Source organism: Ziziphus jujuba, chromosome 6, assembly GCF_031755915.1.
Source record: "Ziziphus jujuba cultivar Dongzao chromosome 6, ASM3175591v1".
Lineage (NCBI taxonomy): Eukaryota > Viridiplantae > Streptophyta > Magnoliopsida > Rosales > Rhamnaceae > Ziziphus > Ziziphus jujuba.
The window spans coordinates 12,292,045-12,314,737 of record NC_083384.1 but is presented as its reverse complement, the minus strand read 5'-3'; the positions used below and the strand labels follow the sequence as shown (position 1 = coordinate 12,314,737).

Sequence of the window (22,693 nt, the reverse complement as noted above, 5' to 3'; positions counted from 1 at the left end):
AAATTGGAGCTTACCTATCGAAGATCTGGCCGGCGTGGCCGTGATCTTACTAGAAAGACCCACTCAACTTACTGCTTTTAGATCTCATACTCTATCTTGAATTGACCTAATCAGAACTTGGATTTAAGTTCAGGATGGTCAAAATTAGGTGGAAAAGGGTGGTGGATCGACTGGGAACTCGTTGAAATTAGAAGAATCGGCAAGCCGCCATCATCGCTTGAAAAATTCTCTAACACCAGCATGGCAAACCTCAACTAATTGGGAAAATTTAGCAAGAGGTTGGGTTTTGGATGGGTAACATAGTGGTGGTGATGGTAAGGCAAGATGATGGCCGAAAAGAGAGAAATCGAACAACAAAGCCAACAATTGTCGTTGTCGAAAGGGTCTGATCTCGGCACATTGGTAGCAAACTCGCCTAGATTTTTGGGTAGCCGATCATCTCAAGTTGACTTTCACGGTGGGGCAATGCGTGTGGCTTGTCAAGTGCCGAAGGTGGTGAAAACAGGGGTGGTCGGCGATGGACTCTCTCTCTCTCTCTCTCCCCACCCCCTCTCTCTCTCCCAGGTAGCCTAATAAAATGCCACCCATTATGCCATTGTGCAGTCACAAGATTGGTTGGGCAAGTGACATGTGGAACATTTTGGTGGAGTTTTAAATGGCTCATTTTACACACACACTTCAAAAATATGCCCCAGAAAATTCAATCTTGGAAAAATAATTAAAATTTTACAAATCTGTAACTTTTCAAAGATAAGTCCAAATTAAGCATGTTGGTAGTCCATAAACTTGTACAATGAGTACCATACAATGATGTACAAGTGAAAATCAAAACGCATAAAAATAAAAAGTCACAACTCAGCTCATTTGAACAGTCCAGACTGTAACTTGTTTCGTCAATAACTTTTTGATCGCAACTTCAATTTTGGTGTACTATTAGATTACGAACTTGAATTGATGCGTACGTTTCCATGGTATCTCAATCAAAGAAATATTCTCCTTATAGCAAAAAGTCAACCATGGCGCATATTTGGTTAACCTCGGCTAACTATGATCAAACTTATTCAACTCGCAAAAATTTCCAACACACTTGAGTACGAGGTGTTACATCATGTAATGATAGAAAAATTTCAAAATCAAGCTTTACTTAGAGAGATAAAATTCTTCATTCATCAATGTCAAATAACTAGGTTTGACAATCAAAGTGCAATGCTCTTGCAATAAATCTAGTGTTTCACTCAAGAGTCCAACATATATAGAAGTGGATGTTCACTTTGTCTATTGCGAAGTCCTTGCAAAGCAATTAGACAAGCAATATGTGCCCTTCAGTAATCAAATTGCTGAATGTTAACAAAGATTGTTTCAATGTCAAGGTTTTACAAGCTCAGTTACAAACTCAAGGTTGTTTGTGCACCCTATCATTTGAGGGGGAATGTTAGGAATTACTAAATACTATGATTGTTCCTTTAAATTATATTTCTATGTTTTTATTTACTATTTCCATTGCCAGCTATGAATTTTGCCACATATATGGACATTGTATCATTTATTGTAACACTTGTAACAGCCCAAACTACCCACGTCCGATATTGTCCTTTTTGGGCCTGGAGAATCCTCTTACAGCCCAGCCCGCACGGTTTTACTTTCCCTCATGGGAACGCATTGTAATGGTTAGGGGGAATCCTCTTCCAACCCCTACCTACCAGTCCCACTGGCACGGGCTTCCAGGCCCAATCACGATATTATCCGCTTTGGATCCAGCCCTCACGGTTTTACTTTCCCTTTTGGGCATGCGTCTTACGAGAAAAGTATCCACACCACCTTATAAGGCGTGCTTCGTTCCCCTTTCCAACCGATATAGGACTTCACATTTCTTCTTTATATATTCGAACAAGAAAACCAAGGTTTTTCCTAAAGTATATTTGAATTTTGAGAATTATTATAAGAAATTAGAAATTATATGTTACTAATTATAAAAATTTAAAGGAATTAAACCAAATTCTTAAGTTTCTACTAATTAATTATTTTGCTTCAAAAAAGACTAATTATTATATTCAGCATATCAATTGTAGCTGGGAAGGTAAGATAATATATTTCAAACTTACAAGGAAAAGAAAGAGCGGATGTATCTATATATACAAGCAAAGAATAGATTAATGCAAAAGCAATTAAACATTTCAAACTTAATGTATTTCTGTGGCTTTTAGAAAGTTCTATAGATAATATATTTTTTCAAGACTGTGAAAGACACCTCTCTCTCAATGTGCTTGGGGAGTAACGTAAAATAATTCAATCACAACTACTAAAGTCAGTTTAATATAATTCTTCAAAAGTGTGGAATTGTCAATGCTATTAGTTTATATATATATATATATATGTTAAGAGCAAATATTTGACTAAATGCTATCAGTTTAAAAATGTAGTTAATTTTTTAGGGAAAAAAATTATCAAACAATTCATAAAGTAAGAAAATACCAAGAATTAGTTACATCTAAAGATTTTTTTTTTTTTTAAAAAGGGGGATATATAATGATAATTATACAATTTTGTTAATGTAAAAATCAATAATAAAAAATTGCGTATTCTCCTTCACTATAAACCTACAAAATAGAAAAAAAAAAAAAAAAAAAAAAAAAAAAAAAAAAAAAAACTATGTTAGAGAGCCTTTGGAGGTGCTGGTGTGATACCAACCAAAAATGCCTCAACAATCAAGTCAGAAGAAGCCATTAGATTTTCTCTAAAACACAAAAATGAAGAGAGAGATAGTAATAAGAGCGTAAAAATTATTCTTTCATACCTTATATGATGGTTTAAGCTTTTAATTAGGGTTTCAGAAGGAAAAAATAAATAAATGAAAAAAAATATTAGTCAAAAAAATTTATTTTAATTAGGATTTCCAATTTATTCATATTTGAACAAAACAAATAGATTGTACCACAAAATTTTAATTGTCATAATCAATTTATTTATACCTTTATTTTTTATATAGATATTTAGGTAATGATGAAATATATCCACACAAGTTCATAGAGTGCAAAATTATCAAAGAGAACTATACATTAGTTTTTTTTTTTTTTTTTATAAATATAGTTTAATATATATATATATATATAACAGTTCATTATTGGAATGTGTAAATTGCCAAGAGTATTAGTTATACATACTATATGTATACTAAAGTTTTTTCTTTTTCTTTTTCTTTTTCTTTTTTTCTATTTTTTGAGAAACATAGGATTTCATATTAAAGTTAAGTTCAAGGATTGCCAATGTATCAAGATTATTGTAATAATTAATTAAACAGTTTTTTGGGGGACAATAATTAATTAAACAGTTAATCATAGAGTGCAATGCAAATTAAAGGCTTTTGTGCCCTCATTTTTTAAATTGAGTAGTAAGTGATATAAAACGAGATTAATTAAATTGATTAATCGTTCAATTCGTCACCATTTGTTTTCTCAAAGAATGAAGTCATTAACTTACAACCACCACTATATATCTATAATTGAACCCCTTGAACAATCATATTCAAAACCGAGGGGTTTACTTGAACAACCAATATTCTGACTTGTTCTTAATTAATAATAAATATTTTTGTTTATAAGGACGTTATAATTGCTGAACTTGAGTTTGTATCAGCTGGATAACGATGTTTCCGCTAACTCGATGCGCCCAGTCATTAACAAAATAAATATGGGAAAATAAATAAAGAAAAGAACCTTATCAAAATCATTTTGCATTCTTTGCTATATTTCTCACGCAATGTTTTCTATTTTATCTCCCCATTATATATAGAGTGGATGCTTTCATGTTCATATGTATAGAATTCCAAGCTAATCTTGATAAATAGAACCTCAATTTCCTTCTATCTTTATTTTATTATTATTATTATTCTTTTTTTTTTTTTTTAAACCAATCTCTCTTCCATCTCATCCATTTTTCTTTTCCTTAATTCAGCATGGCAAGATTAATGATGTTTTTGGTAGCATGTGCTTTAGCGGTTTTAGCTTCTTCAACGGTTTCGGCTGCAATAGTGGAGCATTCTTTCATTGTAATTTTTCAATTTCCTTACTCTTTATTTATTTATTTTTTTTTATTTTTTTTTTTTTGTGGATTCCTATTGTTTCCTTTTTGATTTAGTGAGTTCAAGCAATTGGACAACCAAAATTACTTTTAGCTAGGTTTTCTAAAATGTTGGCGAAGTACAAAGAGTACTCAATACTTGCTAAAACTTTTTTAGTTTATTTGAATCAGTTAGACAGCATTTTTCCTAATCTAGATGTATAATATATATGGCCTGATTGGGATTTTATATCACCTTTTTATATCGCATTTTCTATCCACCAATAATATTAGTGCTATTTCATTTTAAAACATTAACAAAAAAAATATAGAATCAATCAAAAGTGAAAAAAAAAACAAAACAAATCAGCTTATATACTTCCAAAATTGAAATGGAATTCTATCACTGGTCAATAGAAATAGATATAGAAAATCACCATTAAACTATGATTGTGCATTTTCACAAACTTGGGAGGGAAAACCTTTTTTTAACTGGTTAGAATGTTCTATTATTTATCAGTTATTAAGGCGGCTCTCTCACTTTCTTTGATTGATTTCTAACTTAGCAATTAGAATGGTAGCTTAATTTCATATATAGCTCATAATCTTGGATATTCCAAACATTAATTATTTTGATGCATGCAGGTGAAAAATCTAATGGTGAGGAGGCTTTGCCATGAGCAAGTCATAACTGCAGTGAATGGAAGCCTGCCGGGTCCAACTATACGCGTAAAGGAGGGTGATACACTTGTCGTCCACGTCTTCAATGAATCACCCTATAATCTTACAATTCACTGGTATCGATCTCCATTACGTTTCCTAATTTAATAAGCTTTACAAATATTATAATATGAATATATTATACGTAGTTCTAGATCTATATGGTTTTTGGTCAAATTATTGGGTCAGCTTTGACTATAAAACCCTTTCACATTTTTTTTTGGTTAAAGCTCACAGTCACAGCCGCTTTGTTTATATCTATAAGCTGGAAAATTCCAACAATTAAACTAATATATTCATATATATATATATATATAAGTCGTTTAGAAAATAGTGTATGTCTCTGTTTTTTTATCAATGAAACTTGTCCAATTAATACTACGTCAATTACTTAAACTTAAAAGTCTCCCTTTTTCTATCTCAAAATCAAGCTATCGTTTTCTTTAAATAATTGATAAACAACAAATTTCCGTTAAAGATGTTGACATTTTTTTTCCCCTGCTTGATTAAGTCGCAGCATAGTTTCCACGATAGGGATTGCATTAAATAAAATTAAAATCTTACATCACTTCCAGACTTTTTTTCTTTTTTTTTTTAAATAATAATGTTAATCAAAACTATGTACGGCTGAATTTTTACTGTTCAGGCACGGAGTATTTCAGCTTCTGACCGGTTGGGCAGATGGACCCGTTTACATAACTCAGTGTCCAATACTTCCCGGATGCAAATATACCCACAGATTCAACATCACTGGACAAGAAGGAACACTCTGGTGGCATGCCCACGTGTCTTTTCTCCGGGCAACCGTCTATGGAGCTCTCATTATCCGACCAAGATCCGGTCATTCCTACCCATTTCCTAAACCACATAAGGAGATACCCATCTTACTCGGTTACTAACTACACCTTTTTCTTTTTTTCTTTTTTTTTTCCTTTTCTTTTCTTTTTTTTTTTTTTTCTTTTTTTCAATGCATTTTCAGTTAATTCTAATACATGTACAAATTTTCAGGCGAATGGTGGAATGCTAATGTCAACGACGTTGAGGCCGAAGCCCTTCTTACTGGAGCTGCTCCAAGCAACTCCGATGCTTACACAATTAATGGAAGACCTGGTGATCTCTACCCGTGCTCCGAAAATAGTAAGTATTAGTTCTTCGTATATATGTATATAATGTGGAACTAAGAGAAAGAAAATATTAAAATTGTTTTTTTTTTTTTTTTCTTAATATATTTCTGATTTAAAAAATTATCAGAAACATATAGGCTGAAAGTGAAGAGAGGAAAAACCTACATGCTAAGGATAATCAACGCTGTACTCAATAGCCAGCTCTTCTTCAAGATAGCCAATCATAAAATGACAGTTGTCTCCGTCGATGCCGCTTACACGGAACCCTATGTAACCAACGTCGTCGTTTCGGCTCCCGGTCAGACCGTTGACGTCCTCGTCACCTTCGATGAGCCTCTGGGCTCTTATTACATGGCAGCCAGTCCCTATGCTAGCACTTTTCCGGCAATACCCTTCGACAACACTACCACGACGGGAATCATCCAATACGTGGGCTCCACGTCGCAAACACCAGTCATGCCAGCTCTTCCAGACTTCAACGACACGCCAACGGCCCACAAGTTCTATTCCAACCTAACCGGCCTGGCCAATGGGCCACAGTGGATCCCGGTCCCACTCGACGTGGATGAGCACATGCTCATTACTATAGGACTGAATTTCGAACTGTGCGCCACGTGTCAAGGAGGGCAGCGATCGGCTGCGAGTATGAACAACCAGTCGTTCATGCTACCGGAGAAGCTGTCCATATTGGAAGCTTCGTTTTACAATGTGAGCGGGATCTACACCGCTGATTTCCCTGACGAGCCACCAGTGAAGTTTGACTATACGAATTTAAACCTCAGCACTGACCCGTCGCTGGTATATACTCAAAGGACGACGAAAGCGAAGAAATTGAAGTTCAATTCCACGGTGGAGATTGTTTTCCAGAACACCGCGTTTTTAGGGATTGAAAACCATCCTATGCACCTTCACGGTTACAGCTTCCATGTATTGGCACAAGAGTTTGGTAATTACGACGCCGTTAATGATCCCAAAAAATTCAATTTGGTTAACCCACAAGCAAGAAACACCATCGCCGTACCAGTTGGAGGCTGGGCCGTTATCCGATTCCGAGCAAATAATCCAGGTTAGCTCCTTTTTTCATTTATTTATTTTTTTGGTTTCAATAATAATATTTTAATTTTTAGATATATGTGTATATCTTTGATTTCTTATATTGTTGGTAAATTTTTATTTTTTTTTAATGTAAAATCTCTATTGTATAGGTGTATGGATAATGCATTGCCATCTGGACGTTCACTTGACGTGGGGCTTGGCTATGGTCTTTGAGGTGGAAAATGGACCCACCCCATCTTCTACGTTGCCTCCACCTCCATCGGATTTGCCCAAGTGTTAGATTAGAGATGGAGTTTAAACCAAAATCAAGACCAAAATAACCTATTTCCTCATAACCTGTTTGGCAAAGCTAGTAGGGAATGATTTTGATTAAAAGTGTTTTTGAAAGTTAAAAGTATTTTTTTAAAATTATCAAAACATTCTTTAAAACAGTTTTAAATTTGAAAAATTATTTTTGGTTTCTAAAGACTCTATCAAATAAAACCTATATATGATTTTTACTAATTTGGGTTCTATTATTATTATTATTGTTGTTATTATTATTATTTTACTTTTAGTTACAAAAAATTATATTCAGAATAACGAGTGATTGTCATTATTTTAATTTGTAAGTTCTATATTGTACTATTTGGTCAACAATTCTGAGGGAAAATAAAATTGGTCTTTGCTTCTATTTTTTTATTTTCTTTTTTTTCCATTTCTTTATTTAGTTTAATAAAAGTGGCCACTTATTGAGTATCCTTCTATATCAGCTTATTTTTATTGTTCAGTCAGGTTTTGTCTTTATATATATATATATTTTTTCCTTGAATCCAAATATGTAAATTTAGAGTATGTTGGCGAATGATTTTGCAATGATTAAGATAGCTTTAAAAAAGATAAAATCGTTTTTATTTAGCTGGAAAGCACTTTTTCAAGTTGTAGTCTCATAATCATATATATCTAATCATAAAATTGAAATATAACAATCGTTTCTCTTTGTAAAAAAATAATAATATTTCTAAATATAACAATTATTCAATGTAAAACTGCGTCAATTTATATAAATTAATTAAATTTATCATATACGTTATCAATTTATCTAAACTAAATTTGTTTTACATCCATACTTGAAGATTATCAAGATTATTAGTTTATAATTTATATATATATATTTTTTAAAATACTAAAATTTTCATGGAGTTTGAATCTATCAAGATATAATTAGAATTAATAGTTGACAAAAAAATAATCGGAATTAATTTATTAAAGAGTTAAATAAATGTAAATTGAATTACCAAGATTATTACTTAAATACTAAAATTTTTAACACTGAACGGTTCATTGTTTAGCAATCTAGATAATTTATAACTATTTAAACAGATCATGGAGTGCAATGCTAAAGGCTTTGTGTCCTATATATGTTAATTAAACTGCTTAAAAGTGATAATTTTACAAGCATGAATGAAGTCAACGTATTTTACAAGCATGCATGAAGTCAACGAGATGAAGTAATTAAATGAAAGCCACCAGTTTTCGATTAAAAAACCCATTATTTACAGATCTGAAAAACCCTAAGAAGAAAGAAAAGAAAAGAGGGAAAAACAGAGAAGAAACAATGCTCTGTTTTGTTTTTCTGGAAATTTCGATACTGGTGTATTTCATTAACCTGTATTTATACAAGAGACAAAACTGCATATTCTTGTTTTACCAACAGAAAACAGCTACTGTTCACGCCATATCAGCAAAAGCGTTGTGACGTGGCTTCTTCTTACAACATATATATATAGGGCCCATTTTCTAATAATTTAATTCAAATTGATGTTACGTAATTAAATATATATGCTTTCTCAATGTAAATACTAGCTAAGTAGATCTAAGATTTAGTTTAATGAAATTGTCGAGATTATTTAAATTGTTTATATTAGTTAAAAATTATCAGATAATTTATGATTTTGAGAAACGAAATAAAACAAAACAAATAATATAGTAATGACAAACGTGCTAAGACAATCAACAATATTAATAATTAAGATTAAAAATAAGACTTTTAAATTTATATACATATAAGAATATCTTAATATAACTTAATCAAGAAAGGCATGAACATCTTGTAACCAGATATAACTTAGAATCGTCGTTAAGGTTTTCTTCCACCACCCCCATCCCACCGTCCAAAAAATAAAATAAAAAAAGATTCATGGAGTGAGGAGGTATCAAAGCTAATTATTAATTAGGATTAAGTAGTTCATTCATAGAGTGCAATTGTGACAGTGTTTTGCGCTCTTTTATTAAGTTTATTGACATTAATTATCGTCGGCTTTTGTTTCCTTAAACATGGATGTAATGTCGGGGAAAAGCCATGTGGTCAAGTCCTCTGTTGTTCCCTAATTGGAGAAAACTTTCTAAGTTCGAATGTTAAACCCAAGGTATAAAAAATAAAATAAAATAAAAAGAAAAAGAAAAAACACCAAAGTCTATGATTAATTTCAATTCCTTTTGAATTAATCAAACACTAGTGGACAGTTGGCAGACCGAATTAATTATTCGATTTTGGGGGGGTGTTTGTGGGGTGGTGTGGGGACCCTTGGTTAAGACAACGAATGCGTAAAATGTCAATGGTTGAACTTTCTTATAAAAACCAAACGAAACATTCTAGAATGCCAATTGGATAACAGAAAGGTATCTCATGGTGGTGCAACAGTCAAACCGTTCATATTCAAAAGGAGGCCAAGGTTTTACTTGAACAAACCAAATTCCAATCACTTGCAATTGATTAATATTTTCTTTAAAAAAGAAAAAAATTCTTTGTTTATGGATGTTTGATTACCAACTGAAGGTGTATTAGCTGGATGAAAGTTTTCTGCTAATTCGATGCCACGCCAGTTTCTCAAATTCTATTGGCAGTTTTACTGTGTTGCTAGCGCAAACTTCTCTAAGCTAATTCTATATATATATATATATGATATATCTTCTATGTCCTTATAGAAGCTTAATTGATTTCCTTATCTTCTTCTCCCTCCATTTCTCTTCTCTTATATTCCCATTCCATTCATAGATCTATTATTGATGTAATTAAGAATGGCAAGAGTATTTCTGTTTTTGCTAGCGTACGCTTTAGCTCTTTTAGCTTCATCATCAACGGCTTCTGCTGCAATAGTGGAGCATTCTTTCTACGTAATTAACATATTCAATTTGCTTTACTCATGGATTTTTAATTTTTGTACTTTTTTCCTCTTAACACACAAATGGGTATGGAAAAATGCCCTAAGACTTTTGTTTGTACAATGGTAGTAGCATGCAGAGGGCTTAACTAGCACCATTTCGCTCCTTAATTGTCCGAGTCCCCCAAGTTGTTTAACTTGTAGAGTCATAGTACAGATCCACATTAATTTGTTTGCTTACTCTTTGATACGTGAAGTAATATATATATATATATATATATGCCCTCAATGCACATATCCATATATTTAAAATGTACATATTCAAATTTTATTTTACTCTGCATTGTTGCCGAGCATTTGTTGGACGCTTAATGTCCAATTACACTTGTAGTTCAACAAAATGTATAAAAATAGAGAGAGTCGAGGGTAGTGCTAGCTTCCATGCATGATTGATGAAGTTTGTGACATTGCTATTTTGATTCCCTGCAGGTGAAAAACCTAACGGTGACTCGGCTGTGCCAGGAGCGAGTCATAACAGTAGTAAATGGAAGCCTTCCAGGCCCCTCTATACTCGTAAGGGAGGGTGACACCCTCGTCGTACACGTCTTCAATGAGTCTCCTTATAACCTTACTATCCACTGGTATACTATTCACCTACTTTTTTACCCTACGAAATTAATCATAAAACCGGTTTGTTTGATTTGTACCTTAAGCTGGCAAATTCTCACAATGAAACTTTAATATCATAGATTTTTAGGAGTTGGACCTTTTTCACAATTTAATATCTCTATTCACATGTAGACCTTAATGTGTGAGGCGAATTCTTTATAGGATGCATGTTTAAATCTCAAACATGAAATTACGAGGTGTAGTACTATTTTTATAGAATGATTAATTTTGAATTTCATAGTGACAGAAGAAATAAGGCACCACGTGAAAGACTTGGAAGAAGACATAAACTAGCATTAATAGGGATTGAGCCCCACTACTGAGAAAATGAGCATTAGTCATGAACTTTTTAGCCATGATGAATTGTTATGACTCTTTTGACCATAAGAAATAGTTTTTAGCTATAAAAATGCTTTAAGCCACAACATGCTTTTGCTAAGAACAGGGCCGGCTAAAGGTATAGGTCTATGCTTAGGGTCCTAGAAGAAGAAGAAGAAGGGAAAAAAAAATTAAAAAAAATAAAATAAAGGAATATGGATCCCATAAATTTCATATATTATTTTTTAAAAAAAAAAATTTCTCTCTGTATACATTTATCATTAAAAAAAATTCATATTAAAATTGCTCTATATGATATTATATATATATATATACAGATATACTGTTTTAGCATTTTTATTAGTAAATAAAATGAAATAATTTTTTTTATGAAAATGAATTTTGACTTTTAAAAATTCAACTTTAATTCCAAATCATTATTTTTATCTTAATTGTTATTAATATATTTATAATTTTAGAAAAGAGTATCCGTTAATTATTAAATGCTTTTTATATATAAAATAATAATAATCAAATTATCCATGTCTCAAACTTTAACTGTAAAAGAATATTAAAACCAAAAAAAAAAAGTTTAAAAAACCTCCATGTTAATGAATTGTTCCATCTCCTCTCACTTTTCTTTTTCTTTTTTTTCTTTTTTTTTTATTTTACTCATATTTCATATATAAAAGTTGTTAAATTTGTTATGAACTTTATACACTTTGATCAAAAAGGCCACAAAGAAATGTGATCTTATTTGTTATTATTTATTTAATAAGTTTATATTCATTGTTCATTCTTATTACCTTCTTTTTCTTTTTCTTTCTTTTTCTTTTTTTTGGGCACGAATTCATATTTGTAATTATTTACAATTTATTGTTGTAGTTCATGATATAGAACTTTTTTTTTTGGAAAATAGAAGTAGATGGTATAGAATTAAACAATATTTTAGCACTCTTACATGGTTATTTATAAACTGGAAAAGATTTTATTATCAAAACTTGAAGACAAAAATTTAATTGATAACTTTGCATTTTAAAATTAAAAAATTAGATAGATATAAAAAAAATAAAATTAGTTTTAAAAATTTATTGTTATTTTTGCCTTAGGGATTAAGACAGTCCTTGCTAAGAACTTTTAACATTGAAATTATTAGCTGCAATATAGCGAGGACAAGATGAAGACTTTTAACCACAAAATATATATATATATATATAACTCAAACTTGTAGGAGATAAACTTTAATAAATAAATAGTTTGTTTTTTTAACTCAACCAATTAAGTCAACTACTAAATTAATTAAAAAGTCATTCTATTCTTTTTCAACTATCAAGCAATCATTTTTTAAGAGGCTGATACGCATTAATTGGTAATAATTCAAAGAACTAAACATAGTTCCACTATTAAGATTCCATCTAATTTAAATCCCATCTGGTTGATTTTTTTTTTTTTTTTTTCCCCCGTAACCAAATACAGGCATGGAGTTTTTCAACTTCTAAGTGCATGGGCAGATGGACCTGTGTATGTAACCCAATGTCCCATTCTTCCTGGACATGGTTACACTTACAGATTCAATATCACCGGACAGGAAGGGACACTGTGGTGGCATGCACATGTGTCTTGGCTCCGAGCAACGGTCTACGGAGCTCTCATTATCCAACCAAGACCTCCAAGTTCCTACCCATATTTCATTAAACCCCTCAAGGAGATACCCATTTTACTCGGTAAAAAGTACACCACTTTTATATATGTTCCATGAATTCAGCTACTCATTTCATCCCACAAGGAAAGAAACTTTTTGTTTACTCTAAAAAAAAAAAAAAAACTAATACATACATTAACATGAAAATCCTTATATATTCTATGTGAATTTCAGGGGAATGGTGGAATGCTAACGTCATCGATGTTGAGAACGAGGCACTTGCTACCGGTGGTGCTCCTAACATCTCCGACGCTTTCACCATTAATGGATATCCCGGTGATCTCTACGCTTGCTCGAAAAACCGTACGTAATTTATAATGTTATATATTATTTTTCTATGTAACGTTCATCGTAACATATAACTGTATTTACATACCGTCTTGTACGTTGGTCGGTATATGTATATATTTGTGCAATCAACATATATATTGATATTTGTTATAAAATTAATGGTCAGAAACATATAATTTAAATGTGGTGAGAGGGATGACAAACATGCTACGCATAATCAACGCTGCACTCAATAACCAGCTCTTTTTCAAGATAGCCAATCACAATATGACAGTTGTCTCCGTGGACGCCTCTTACACGCAACCCTATGTCACCGACGTTGTCGTTTTAGCTCCTGGTCAGACCACAGACGTCCTCGTCACCTTCAATCAGCCTCCAGGCTCTTATTACATGGCAGCTAGACCCTACGCCAGCACTTTTCCGGAAGTACCCTTCGACAACACGACCACTAGGGGCATCATCCAATACGTGGGCTCCAGGTCACAAGCGCCACTCATGCCGATTCTACCGGCCTTTAATGATACCCCAACGGCCCACAAATTCTTTTCCAGCCTAACTGGGCTAGCCAATGGGCCCCACTGGGTCCCTACCCCACTCCACGTGGATGAACAAATGTTCGTGACAGTAGGATTGAATCTCGAACTTTGCGCCACTTGTCTAGGTGGGACACGACTGGCTGCGAGTATGAATAATCAGTCGTTCCAGTTACCGAACACGCTGTCCATGTTGGAGGCATTCTTTTTCAATGTGAGCGGGATCTACACAGATGATTTCCCTAACCAACCGCCTGTCCAGTTTGACTATACGAATTTAAACCTCAGCGCCGACCCAACGCTGGAATTTACCCAAAAGTCAACGAAAGTGAAGAATTTGAAATTCAATTCAACGGTTGAGATTGTTTTCCAAAACACTGCGTTTTTAGGGATTGAAAACCATCCTATACATCTCCACGGTTTCAACTTCCATGTATTGGCACAAGGGTTTGGTAATTACGACGCCGTTAATGATCCTAAAAAATTCAATTTGGTTAACCCGCAAGCAAGGAACACCATTGCCGTACCAGTTGGAGGCTGGGCTGTTATCAGATTCCGAGCAAATAATCCAGGTCAGTTCTTCATTTTTCAATTTTCTTTTTTACTTTTTTTTTTTTTTGGGTTAAATTTGAATAATATTTTAATTTAGATATATATGTATTTCTAATTTTTAATACTCTTTGGTAAGTTTTTTTCTTAATAATTATGGAAAATCTGGATTGTACAGGTGTATGGATAGCACATTGCCATCTGGACGTCCACTTACCGTGGGGCCTGGCTATGGGTTTCGAGGTGGAGAATGGACCCACACCATCTTCTACGCTGCCTCCACCACCACCTGATCTACCCAAGTGTTAAAGATTAATGATTTGTTTTCTCACTCTTTGTATTATTCATTGAATTTACTAGTTTGTATTTGGCTCTCTTTTTTTTTTTTTTGTTGGGGTGAAAACTAGTTTGCATTTGGTTAATTGCAAGAAATTAAATTTAAAATAATCAATGATAGTCATTGTTTTAATTTGTAATTTATACTGTATTATTTGGACCACAAATTCATTGACTGAAGTAAAATTTGGTGTTTGCTTTTTTTTCAATTTTTTAATTCTATTTATTTTAGCTTCAAGCAACTCAAATGAAAAATTATAGTTATAGTAGTAAGGAAGTTGCTTTGGTGTTCTTTAAAACTCCAAATGGTTTGATGACCCTTAAAAACTTAAGGGATCTTTATTTGGAGTACATTATGAGTGCATTTGTATTCTATATATGTATTAATGGAATTTGTATGATAATACTAATTAGCTTTTTATGAATTTCGTGGAATGATCAAGTCAACGATTTGGAAAGGAGTTAATAATTAGGAATTATCAATTCAATGTTTTAATTAAAAGAAGTTAACCAATTTTTGTTTGCCAAATATTGAGAAATCAATTCACGGAGGTAGTCCATGAGATTCTATATTGTATTTATTATTTTTATTAGTAAATTGATGAATTTATAAAATCAAGTGGGAATCTCAATCCAATTTAAATATAAATGGAGGGGGAAAAAATTGATGTCATATGGTATATAAATATAATATATGTCGAAAAGAAAAGGCATCACAATGAAATACTCTTCGATTTTCTCAACAAATGCAAACTTCATATAAAGTGCACCCCAAATCCCTGTAATTTTTGGCTAAAAATTATTTATTTCCACACTCATTTTACACAAATTTTCCAGAGGAAAATGTTTGAAAAGAAATTTTTGCAGGGAGCAGAGCAAAAGCATCAACATCATCGTCTTCGGTGAAGTCTTCGGAGAGAGGACCCGGGAACTGGCTGGTGAATCTTGCGAGATAGAACCTGGGGCTCCGGTTGGGTCCTGGGACTCTGGACCCGGTGCTCCGGTTTAGTCTTGGTATTCCGGACTTGGGACTCCGGTAGAACCTTGGGAGGACACTGGACCCACTGCACCGGTTAAGGCTTGCACTGGGCCTACCTGAGGCTGTAGTGGAGCTCATCAGCTCCACCATGGGACGGTGAGGTTAGCTCTCTGTTTCTAACACAAGTCTGGCAAGAAAACACCTGCAAATATTAGCAAAAACACCCCTAAAACAGATCAAATTAAAATTATATATATATATAGATATTATACGTATAATTTTCGTGTATTATTCACTTCTGAAAACATGTTAACAGAACAATGTAGAAAATTGCTGTAGAAAACAGAACATTTTTAAAAGAAGATAAACACGTGGCTGGTGAAATTTGGATTTGTAGTAGAAAAGTCAAATACTTTGATTGAATAAGAAGCAAAATGTTTGAGAAGTTTGGTATCGCAATGCAATCGTGGAGAAGAAAAGAGGAAAAATAAAAGCTGACCAAAAACAATTCCATTGTACTATCCAACAAATCTACATATATGGATGCAGATCTTAATTAGGCCACGTTATGTACAGTCTTTGATGATGCGTGTGATATATGTGTATTTTATATGTATGCAAACAAAGAAAGAAAAATACTTTTTCATAAAAATAAATAAATAAATAAACTTTAATCCCATATTTGAAATTTATATTTTTAAACTTTTTCTTGTTTTGCTTATGAAATCGACCAACTTTCCTTTTCATTGTTCATATCAAAGAGGAAAAACAAAAAGAAGTCATTTTCCATGTTTAAAAGACTTGAGGAAGAGAAAATGAAGAGTCTCGAGTCTCACACATTTTGACGAAATTATTTGCGAAGAAAACAAATTGGAGAATCATATTTCTATCTTTTCAAATAGTTCATGAATGGCATGCATTGTTTTACATCGACAAATAAGTCTACTACTTAATTAAAAAGTCATTCTACGTGTTCTTTTTCAACCATCAAGCAATCATTTTATAAGAGGTTGACATTTTCTTTTCACATTGCTAATAAGTCAATGAACTAAACATAGTTCCATGACTGAGATTCTATCAAATAAAAAACCCATCTTATTGATTATTTTTAATCCGATGATTATGGCTTCTTTTTTTTAACTAATACAGGCATGGAGTTTTTCACTTCTAAGTGCATAGGCAGATGGACCTGTTTATGTAACCCAGTGTCCCATTCTTCCGGGACAAGGAGATTCCCATTTTACTCGGTAAAACTACACCACTTTTATATGTTCCATGAATTCAGTCACTCATTGCAACCCACAAGGGAAAAAACTTTATTTTTTATATGGTGAAAAAAATAGTAAATATACTATATATGAATTATAAGGGAATGGTGGAATGTTAATGTCATCCAGCTAAGAACCAAACGCTTACCATTGGCAACGCTCCTACATCTTTGACGCTTTCAATATTAATGGATATCTCAATGATCTTTATCCACGCTCTAAAAATTGATCTTTATCCACGCTCTAAAAATCGTAAGTAATTTATAATGTATATATATTATTTTACCATCCGTGTTTATTGTAGCATAATTATATATACATATCACCATCCACAGTGGTTGATATATATATTTCTATACTCAACATATATTGAATGGTTGTTAGAAAAATTAATGGTCAGAAACATACAAGTTAATAGTGGTGAGAGGTAAGACCTACATGCTATGAATAATCAACGTTGCACTCAACAACCAGCTCTTCTTCAAGATAGCCAATCACGAAAATGACAGCTGTCTCCGTTGATGCCTCTTGCACGCATCCCTATGTCACCGATGTCTTTGTTTTGGATCGTGGTCAGTCCACTAACATCCTCATCACCTTCAATCAGCCTCTATGCTCTTATTACATGGCAGCTTCAGCACTATTCAAACACGACCACAAGGGGCATCATCCAATATGCGGGCTCCACATGCAAACACCACTCGTGCCGATTCTACACGCCTTTAACGATACGCCAACGGCCCACAAATCCTATACCAGCCTAACTGGGCTAGTCAATCGGCCCCACTGGGTCCCCACCCACTCCACGTGGATAATCAGTGCTCGTGATGGGGTTATGAGCTGCGAGTATGAACAATGAGTCGTTCCAGTTACCGAACGCGCTGTCCCTGTTGGACGCATCGTTTTTCAATGTGAGCGGGATCTACACCTCTGATTTGCCTGATCAACCGTCTGTCAAGTTTGACTGTACAAAACTAAACCCTAGCACTGATCCATTGCGGCTATTAACTCAAAAGTCAACGAAACTGAAGAAGTTGAAGTTCAATTCGACGGTCGAAATTGTTTTCCAAAACACTGCAATTTTAGGGATTCAAAGCCATCCTATGCGCCTTCACGGTTTCAACTTCCATGTACGAGCACAAGGGTTTGTTAATTACGACGCCGTTAATGATCCTAAAAAATTCAATTTGGTTAACCCGCAAGAAAGGAACACCATCGCCGTACCAGTTGGAGGCTGGATTGTAATCAGATTCCGAGCAAATAATCCTTTTTTTCTTTTTCTTTTTTCTTTTTTTTTTAATCCCTCTAATAATAATATTTTAACTTTTTAGATATATATTTTCAATTTCTAATATTATTGGTAATTTTTTAATATTTACGTGAAATCTGGATTGTACAGGTGTATGGTTCGTACACTGCCATCTGGAAGTTCACTTGCCGTGGGGCCTGGCTGTGGTTTTCGAGGTAGAGAATGGACCCACACCATCTTCTACGCTGCCTCCACCGCCACCTGATCTACCCAAGTGTCAGATTAAGGAAGTGGCTTGTTTTCTCGATTTTCTATATTAGACATTGAATATGACTTTAGTAGTTTGTATTTGAAACCTTTTTTCTTTTTGCGTTTAGCTGATTGCAAGAATTTAAATTTGAAATAATCTTTGTTTTAATTTGTTAATTTTTACTGTAGAATTTGGACCACAAATTTGAAACAAAATTTGGTGTTTGGCATTTTTTTTAATTCTTTTTATTTTAGCTTCAGTCAACAAAAGTGAAAAATTATAATTATGGCATTAAGGAAGTTGCTTTGGTGATTTTTCAAACTCCAAATGGTATTGACTGTTAAAAACTTTGGGATCTATTGGGAATGTATTATCAGTGTATTTATATTTTATGGATTAGAATTTGTAAGAAAATACTTATTAACTTATTGTGAATTTTGTGTAATGATCAATTCAACAATTGGGAATTCAATTCAGAGCTTTGCTTAAAAGAAGTAAACCAATTTCTGTTTATTTTTTCGCTAAGTTAACCAATTTCTGTTTACTTTCTCCCTTAACCAAACACAACCAAAGTAAGAATCTATAACTAAATTAAATTAAACGAGAGTTTTTACTTCTTAGCATTTTGCATAATAAAATAACCAATAAAATTTTATTAATTTAATCGACCGAAAAGTCGTGCCTAAACATTGCCGTATATATATGTCTGTTGGTTAGATTGGATTGGTTAACTCTAATTACTTTTTAACACTTGAATTTCAAGGTTTTTTTTTTTTTTTCTTTTTTTCTGTTTACCAAGCCAATCTGTTAAAGTACCATTTTAATTTCTTATAGGTTCAATTTTTGAAGATGAACTTTGATACATTTCAATACAATCAAAATAAAAATAAAAAGAACTTCGGAAAAAGGAAAACAAATAAAAGTTGAAATAGATTAACAGTGCTCAAATTTCTTATGATGCTTTAAGAGTTTTACATCCTTAGCCTATAGAGAGTTGGGGACAACTTTTCTTACTGCACCACTTTTTTTTTGGTAAATTTTCTTATTGCACCACTTGTCACAATAGAGTTGTTACTTTTTCATTATTGTTATTTTCTTTTTGGGTAACTTTTTTATGTGTTTATCTACTATATTTATATAATTAGAGCCAATTACAACCTTTGCAAATTATGCAACGTATGTGTAACATAGGATCCGAGACCTATTGACTTTGGATAAAATGTTGATAAATCAATTAACTGAGGCACAAATTTCATTATCTTCTAAATTGTATTCTTTATTTTTTATAGGTAAATTGAAGGCAGTACAATAAATACTTCGATTTAGAAAATTTCATAAAATCTCAAGAAATGCAAACTCCATATAAAATGGACCCCAAATCCCTCTAATTTTGGCTAAAACTTATTTTTTTTTCCCACTCATTTTACACTAATTTTCCAGAGGAAAATGATCGAAAAGAAATTAAAAGCTGACGAAATTAATTAATTACTGGGGAGCGGGGGCAAAAGCTTCAACATCATCGTCTCCAGCGAAGTCTTCAGAGACAGGACCAGGGGAACTGGCCGGTGAACCTTGCGAGACTGGGCCTGGGGCTCCGGTTGGGTCTTGGGAGTCTGGACCTGGGGCTCCGATTTCGTCTTCGTAGTCCGGACTTGGGGCTCCGGTTGAGTCTAGGGAGGACACTGGGCCCGGGGCTCCGGTTTCGTCTTGGTAGGCGGGACCTGAGGCTGCACTGGAGCTCATCAGCTCCGCCATGGATCGGTGAGGGTTAGCTCTCTGTCTCTCACATAGGTCTGGCAAGAAAACACCTGCAAAATATTTGCAACCCCAAAATCGATCAAATTAAAAATAAAATAAAAGCAATTATACGTTTAATTTTCATGTATTATTTACTTGTGAAAATACGTTAACAATGTAGAAAATGTGCACTTAGAAAACAGAAATTAAAAAAAAAAAGAAGATAAAATCTGGCTGATGAAATTGGATTTGTGGTAGAAAAGTGAAACACTTTGATTGAATGAGAAGCAATTGAGCAAAATGTTTGAGAAGTTTGGTATCGTAATGCAATCATGGAGAAGAAAAAGAGAAAATAAAAGCTGACCAAAAACAATTCCATCACTGTCCAACAAATCTAAACATGGATGCAGATATTTAGGCCACGTTATGTACGGTCTTTGATGATGCATGTATTATATGTGTATTATACATGTATGCAAAAACAAAGAAAGAACAAAATTATTTAAAACCCATCTTTGAAATTCCCATATTTAAACTTGTTTTTTCTTGTTTGTCTGTAAAATCGACCAGCTAGCTTTCCTTTTCATTGTTTTTGTCAAAAGTGAAAAAAAGAAAGAGAATCCTTTTCCATATGTTAAAGACACGAGGAAGAGACAATGAAGAGTCTTGAGTCTCACATATTTTGAGGAAATGCTTTGAAAACAATTCGGAGAATCATATTTCATCTTTATTTCATCTTGAGCCTTGAGTTTCACATATTTTGACGAAATGCTTTAATTTCAACGAAAACAATTTGGAGAATCATATTTCCATCTTTATTTCCTTTATCTTTTTTGTTTCCATTAAGAAATGCAATTTAGTCTTAGTTCAGCATTTCAAACAGGTTTTTAGTGTATATATAGAAATGGGCTAAAGGAATGAACTTACCCTCTCCGGCAGCCAGATTGAAGTAAAGGTCAACAATGTTAGCGCAGTTCTGGTAGCAAGCAGGAGAGCAAAGCTTGGAGACGAAGTTAGACTCAAGGAGGCAATCAGAGGAAATCCCAACTGACTTCCGATCAACCCCGCATGCCTGAACACATTGGTCGCTCTCTATGTATTCTGACATCCTCTCCACCACCACTTCCGACGTCCTGCATTGGTACTCCGTGTTTCCATCCCTCTTTGTCGACGTCTCTAACAAACACCTCTTCCCTGATGATGCTATTGAAAATGCACACACATCCTTTGGTAGATCTTCGCACACTATTTCACCTATATAAAACCCAAACAAAATGCAATATCAACATTGTTGTTTGTCACCAATAATAATATTTACCGTGACACAACTAATGTTTTATACTGTTTTATCATTTTATTGTACAGACGAATGTTTTTACATTATCATTCATTTGTATAAATGTTCCCATGTATCAAAATTGTGAACATAAATGTTAAAATTCGATACATTCATATTCATACCCTCGAGCTGCATTAATATTGATTAGATGAGAAAGCCACTATGTGACAAATTACCAAATAAAGTGCATATATAAACCATTCATATATTCATACCTAGAGCTGCATTGACGAGGAGAGAAGAGAGGAAGAGAACCGAAAACAAATTAGTTGAGAAAGCCATGTTTGTATAATATGTGTGTTACGATTGGTGTTTTTGAAAATTAGAGAGAAAAAAAGAAGATATTAGTGCAAGAGAGCAAATGGAGGAGAAAATGTATATCTATATATAGAGGAGAAAAGAAAGACGGGAATGAAACAAAAAGTATAGAAAGCAAACTATATATAGAAGGATGCTTAGGAAGGCACCGGCTTAAGGTTCGGTGTCTTAGAATTTAGCTCCGTTAAAAAATAATTAAACGCGTCTCTCTCTCTCTCTCTCTCCCCCCAATAGAAAACTCCTTTATTTGGGCAGAAGTCTACGTGTTCGTTTCTGGAGACTTCTCAATGGACCCCACTTTTGTCTCTTTTGCTACATTTTGCTTCGCATTACCATTTGTTTTTTGGTTATTTTATTGTTATTGTTTTGGGAGTTTATATATATGTATAGTTTATACAACTTTAATACGGTGTTTGGTGCGTGCGTTCTCGTTGACGCCAAGTTAAAAGACGTGTTTGGATGGTCTGTGTGCCGTTGGAATTTCCTTTTTCAGTTTTAATCAGCCGAAATCAGCTTTGAAGGATCTAAGAAACTAGGAATTTTTTGGGAAATTTAAAATTCGTCTCCCTCACATCAAGAAAAAATTATCAAACGGTTTTTCCTTTTTTTATTTTTATTTTTTATATATCCCTGAGTATCTGTTTTCCTCTAGATACCTATTCTAAACCTTAAAGAACTACAGACAACAAAATTAAATAGGTTACTTTACAAGTTTACATATTTTTGGAAAAGATATATAAGAAATCACTAGTTTTAAGATTATTCCTCCTTTTTTCTAATTTAAAATTTGTAACTTGAAAAATATGGGAAACGAAATGGTGCAAACAATAATGAAATTTGAATGTATATATGTGTAATTTAAAAAAAAAAAAAATTTGACCTCATATGAATAAATTCAAAAGGAGAACTTGCTTGTAAAAAATTAAAAAAATAAAAAAAAATTATTTAAAAGTTTTATTGTTACTAATTATATTTAGATTTTAATTTTTTTTTCAATTTTATCATAAAAGTTTGTTAAAAATAAAAAAAAATTGACTTCTATATATAATATTATTT

At 33.1% G+C, this 22,693-nt stretch overlaps 4 protein-coding genes across 5 annotated transcripts; 3 read left to right on the top strand and 1 right to left on the bottom strand.

Moving 5' to 3' along the window:
* Positions 1-3,814: 3,814 nt before the first annotated feature.
* Positions 3,815-7,594, top strand: LOC107430727 (laccase-7-like). Its single transcript, XM_016041601.4, has 6 exons — positions 3,815-4,045; positions 4,702-4,853; positions 5,423-5,667; positions 5,785-5,913; positions 6,028-6,966; positions 7,106-7,594. The coding sequence occupies exons 1-6, from the start codon at positions 3,953-3,955 to the stop codon at positions 7,234-7,236; spliced, it is 1,689 nt and encodes a 562-aa protein (XP_015897087.3). The 5' UTR covers positions 3,815-3,952; the 3' UTR covers positions 7,237-7,594.
* A 2,205-nt stretch (positions 7,595-9,799) lies between these two features.
* On the top strand, positions 9,800-14,652 carry LOC107430736 (laccase-7-like). Its single transcript, XM_016041612.4, has 6 exons — positions 9,800-10,112; positions 10,589-10,740; positions 12,563-12,810; positions 12,963-13,091; positions 13,246-14,184; positions 14,340-14,652. Exons 1-6 carry the CDS (start codon positions 10,017-10,019, stop codon positions 14,468-14,470), a joined length of 1,695 nt encoding a protein of 564 aa, XP_015897098.3. The 5' UTR covers positions 9,800-10,016; the 3' UTR covers positions 14,471-14,652.
* Positions 14,653-17,087: 2,435 nt separating this feature from the next.
* LOC107430710 (laccase-7) lies at positions 17,088-18,466 on the top strand. Of its 2 annotated transcripts, none has more exons than XM_025078679.3 (2): positions 17,088-17,888; positions 18,144-18,466. In XM_025078679.3, exons 1-2 carry the CDS (start codon positions 17,593-17,595, stop codon positions 18,256-18,258), a joined length of 411 nt encoding a protein of 136 aa, XP_024934447.3. In that variant the 5' UTR covers positions 17,088-17,592; the 3' UTR covers positions 18,259-18,466. The 2 variants fall into 2 exon arrangements, with proteins under 2 accessions (XP_024934447.3, XP_024934448.3); XM_025078680.3 differs by having other exon boundaries at positions 17,096-17,874.
* Positions 18,467-19,469: 1,003 nt separating this feature from the next.
* On the bottom strand, positions 19,470-21,726 carry LOC107430732 (uncharacterized). The gene is made up of 3 exons (XM_016041608.4): positions 21,535-21,726; positions 20,908-21,234; positions 19,470-20,051 (listed from the first exon to the last, which is right to left on the bottom strand). The coding sequence occupies exons 1-3, from the start codon at positions 21,599-21,601 to the stop codon at positions 19,729-19,731; spliced, it is 717 nt and encodes a 238-aa protein (XP_015897094.2). The 5' UTR covers positions 21,602-21,726; the 3' UTR covers positions 19,470-19,728.
* Between the last annotated feature and the right edge of the window lie 967 nt (positions 21,727-22,693).

Coding starts and splice junctions, on each gene's coding strand:
- LOC107430727 (XM_016041601.4), top strand. CDS start 3,953: ATGGCAAGATTAATGATGTTTTTGGTAGCATGTGCTTTAGCGGTTTTA. Junction 4,854..5,422: donor TATAATCTTACAATTCACTG/GTATCGATCTCC, acceptor TTTACTGTTCAG/GCACGGAGTATTTCAGCTTC. Junction 5,914..6,027: donor CTACCCGTGCTCCGAAAATA/GTAAGTATTAGT, acceptor AAAAATTATCAG/AAACATATAGGCTGAAAGTG.
- LOC107430736 (XM_016041612.4), top strand. CDS start 10,017: ATGGCAAGAGTATTTCTGTTTTTGCTAGCGTACGCTTTAGCTCTTTTA. Junction 12,811..12,962: donor GGAGATACCCATTTTACTCG/GTAAAAAGTACA, acceptor TGTGAATTTCAG/GGGAATGGTGGAATGCTAAC. Junction 14,185..14,339: donor ATTCCGAGCAAATAATCCAG/GTCAGTTCTTCA, acceptor TGGATTGTACAG/GTGTATGGATAGCACATTGC.
- LOC107430732 (XM_016041608.4), bottom strand. CDS start 21,601: ATGGCTTTCTCAACTAATTTGTTTTCGGTTCTCTTCCTCTCTTCTCTC. Junction 21,235..21,534: donor CCTCGTCAATGCAGCTCTAG/GTATGAATATAT, acceptor GGTTTTATATAG/GTGAAATAGTGTGCGAAGAT. Junction 20,052..20,907: donor CAATCTGGCTGCCGGAGAGG/GTAAGTTCATTC, acceptor AATATTTTGCAG/GTGTTTTCTTGCCAGACCTA.
- LOC107430710 (XM_025078679.3), top strand. CDS start 17,593: ATGAACAATGAGTCGTTCCAGTTACCGAACGCGCTGTCCCTGTTGGAC. Junction 17,889..18,143: donor TTCCATGTACGAGCACAAGG/GTTTGTTAATTA, acceptor TGGATTGTACAG/GTGTATGGTTCGTACACTGC.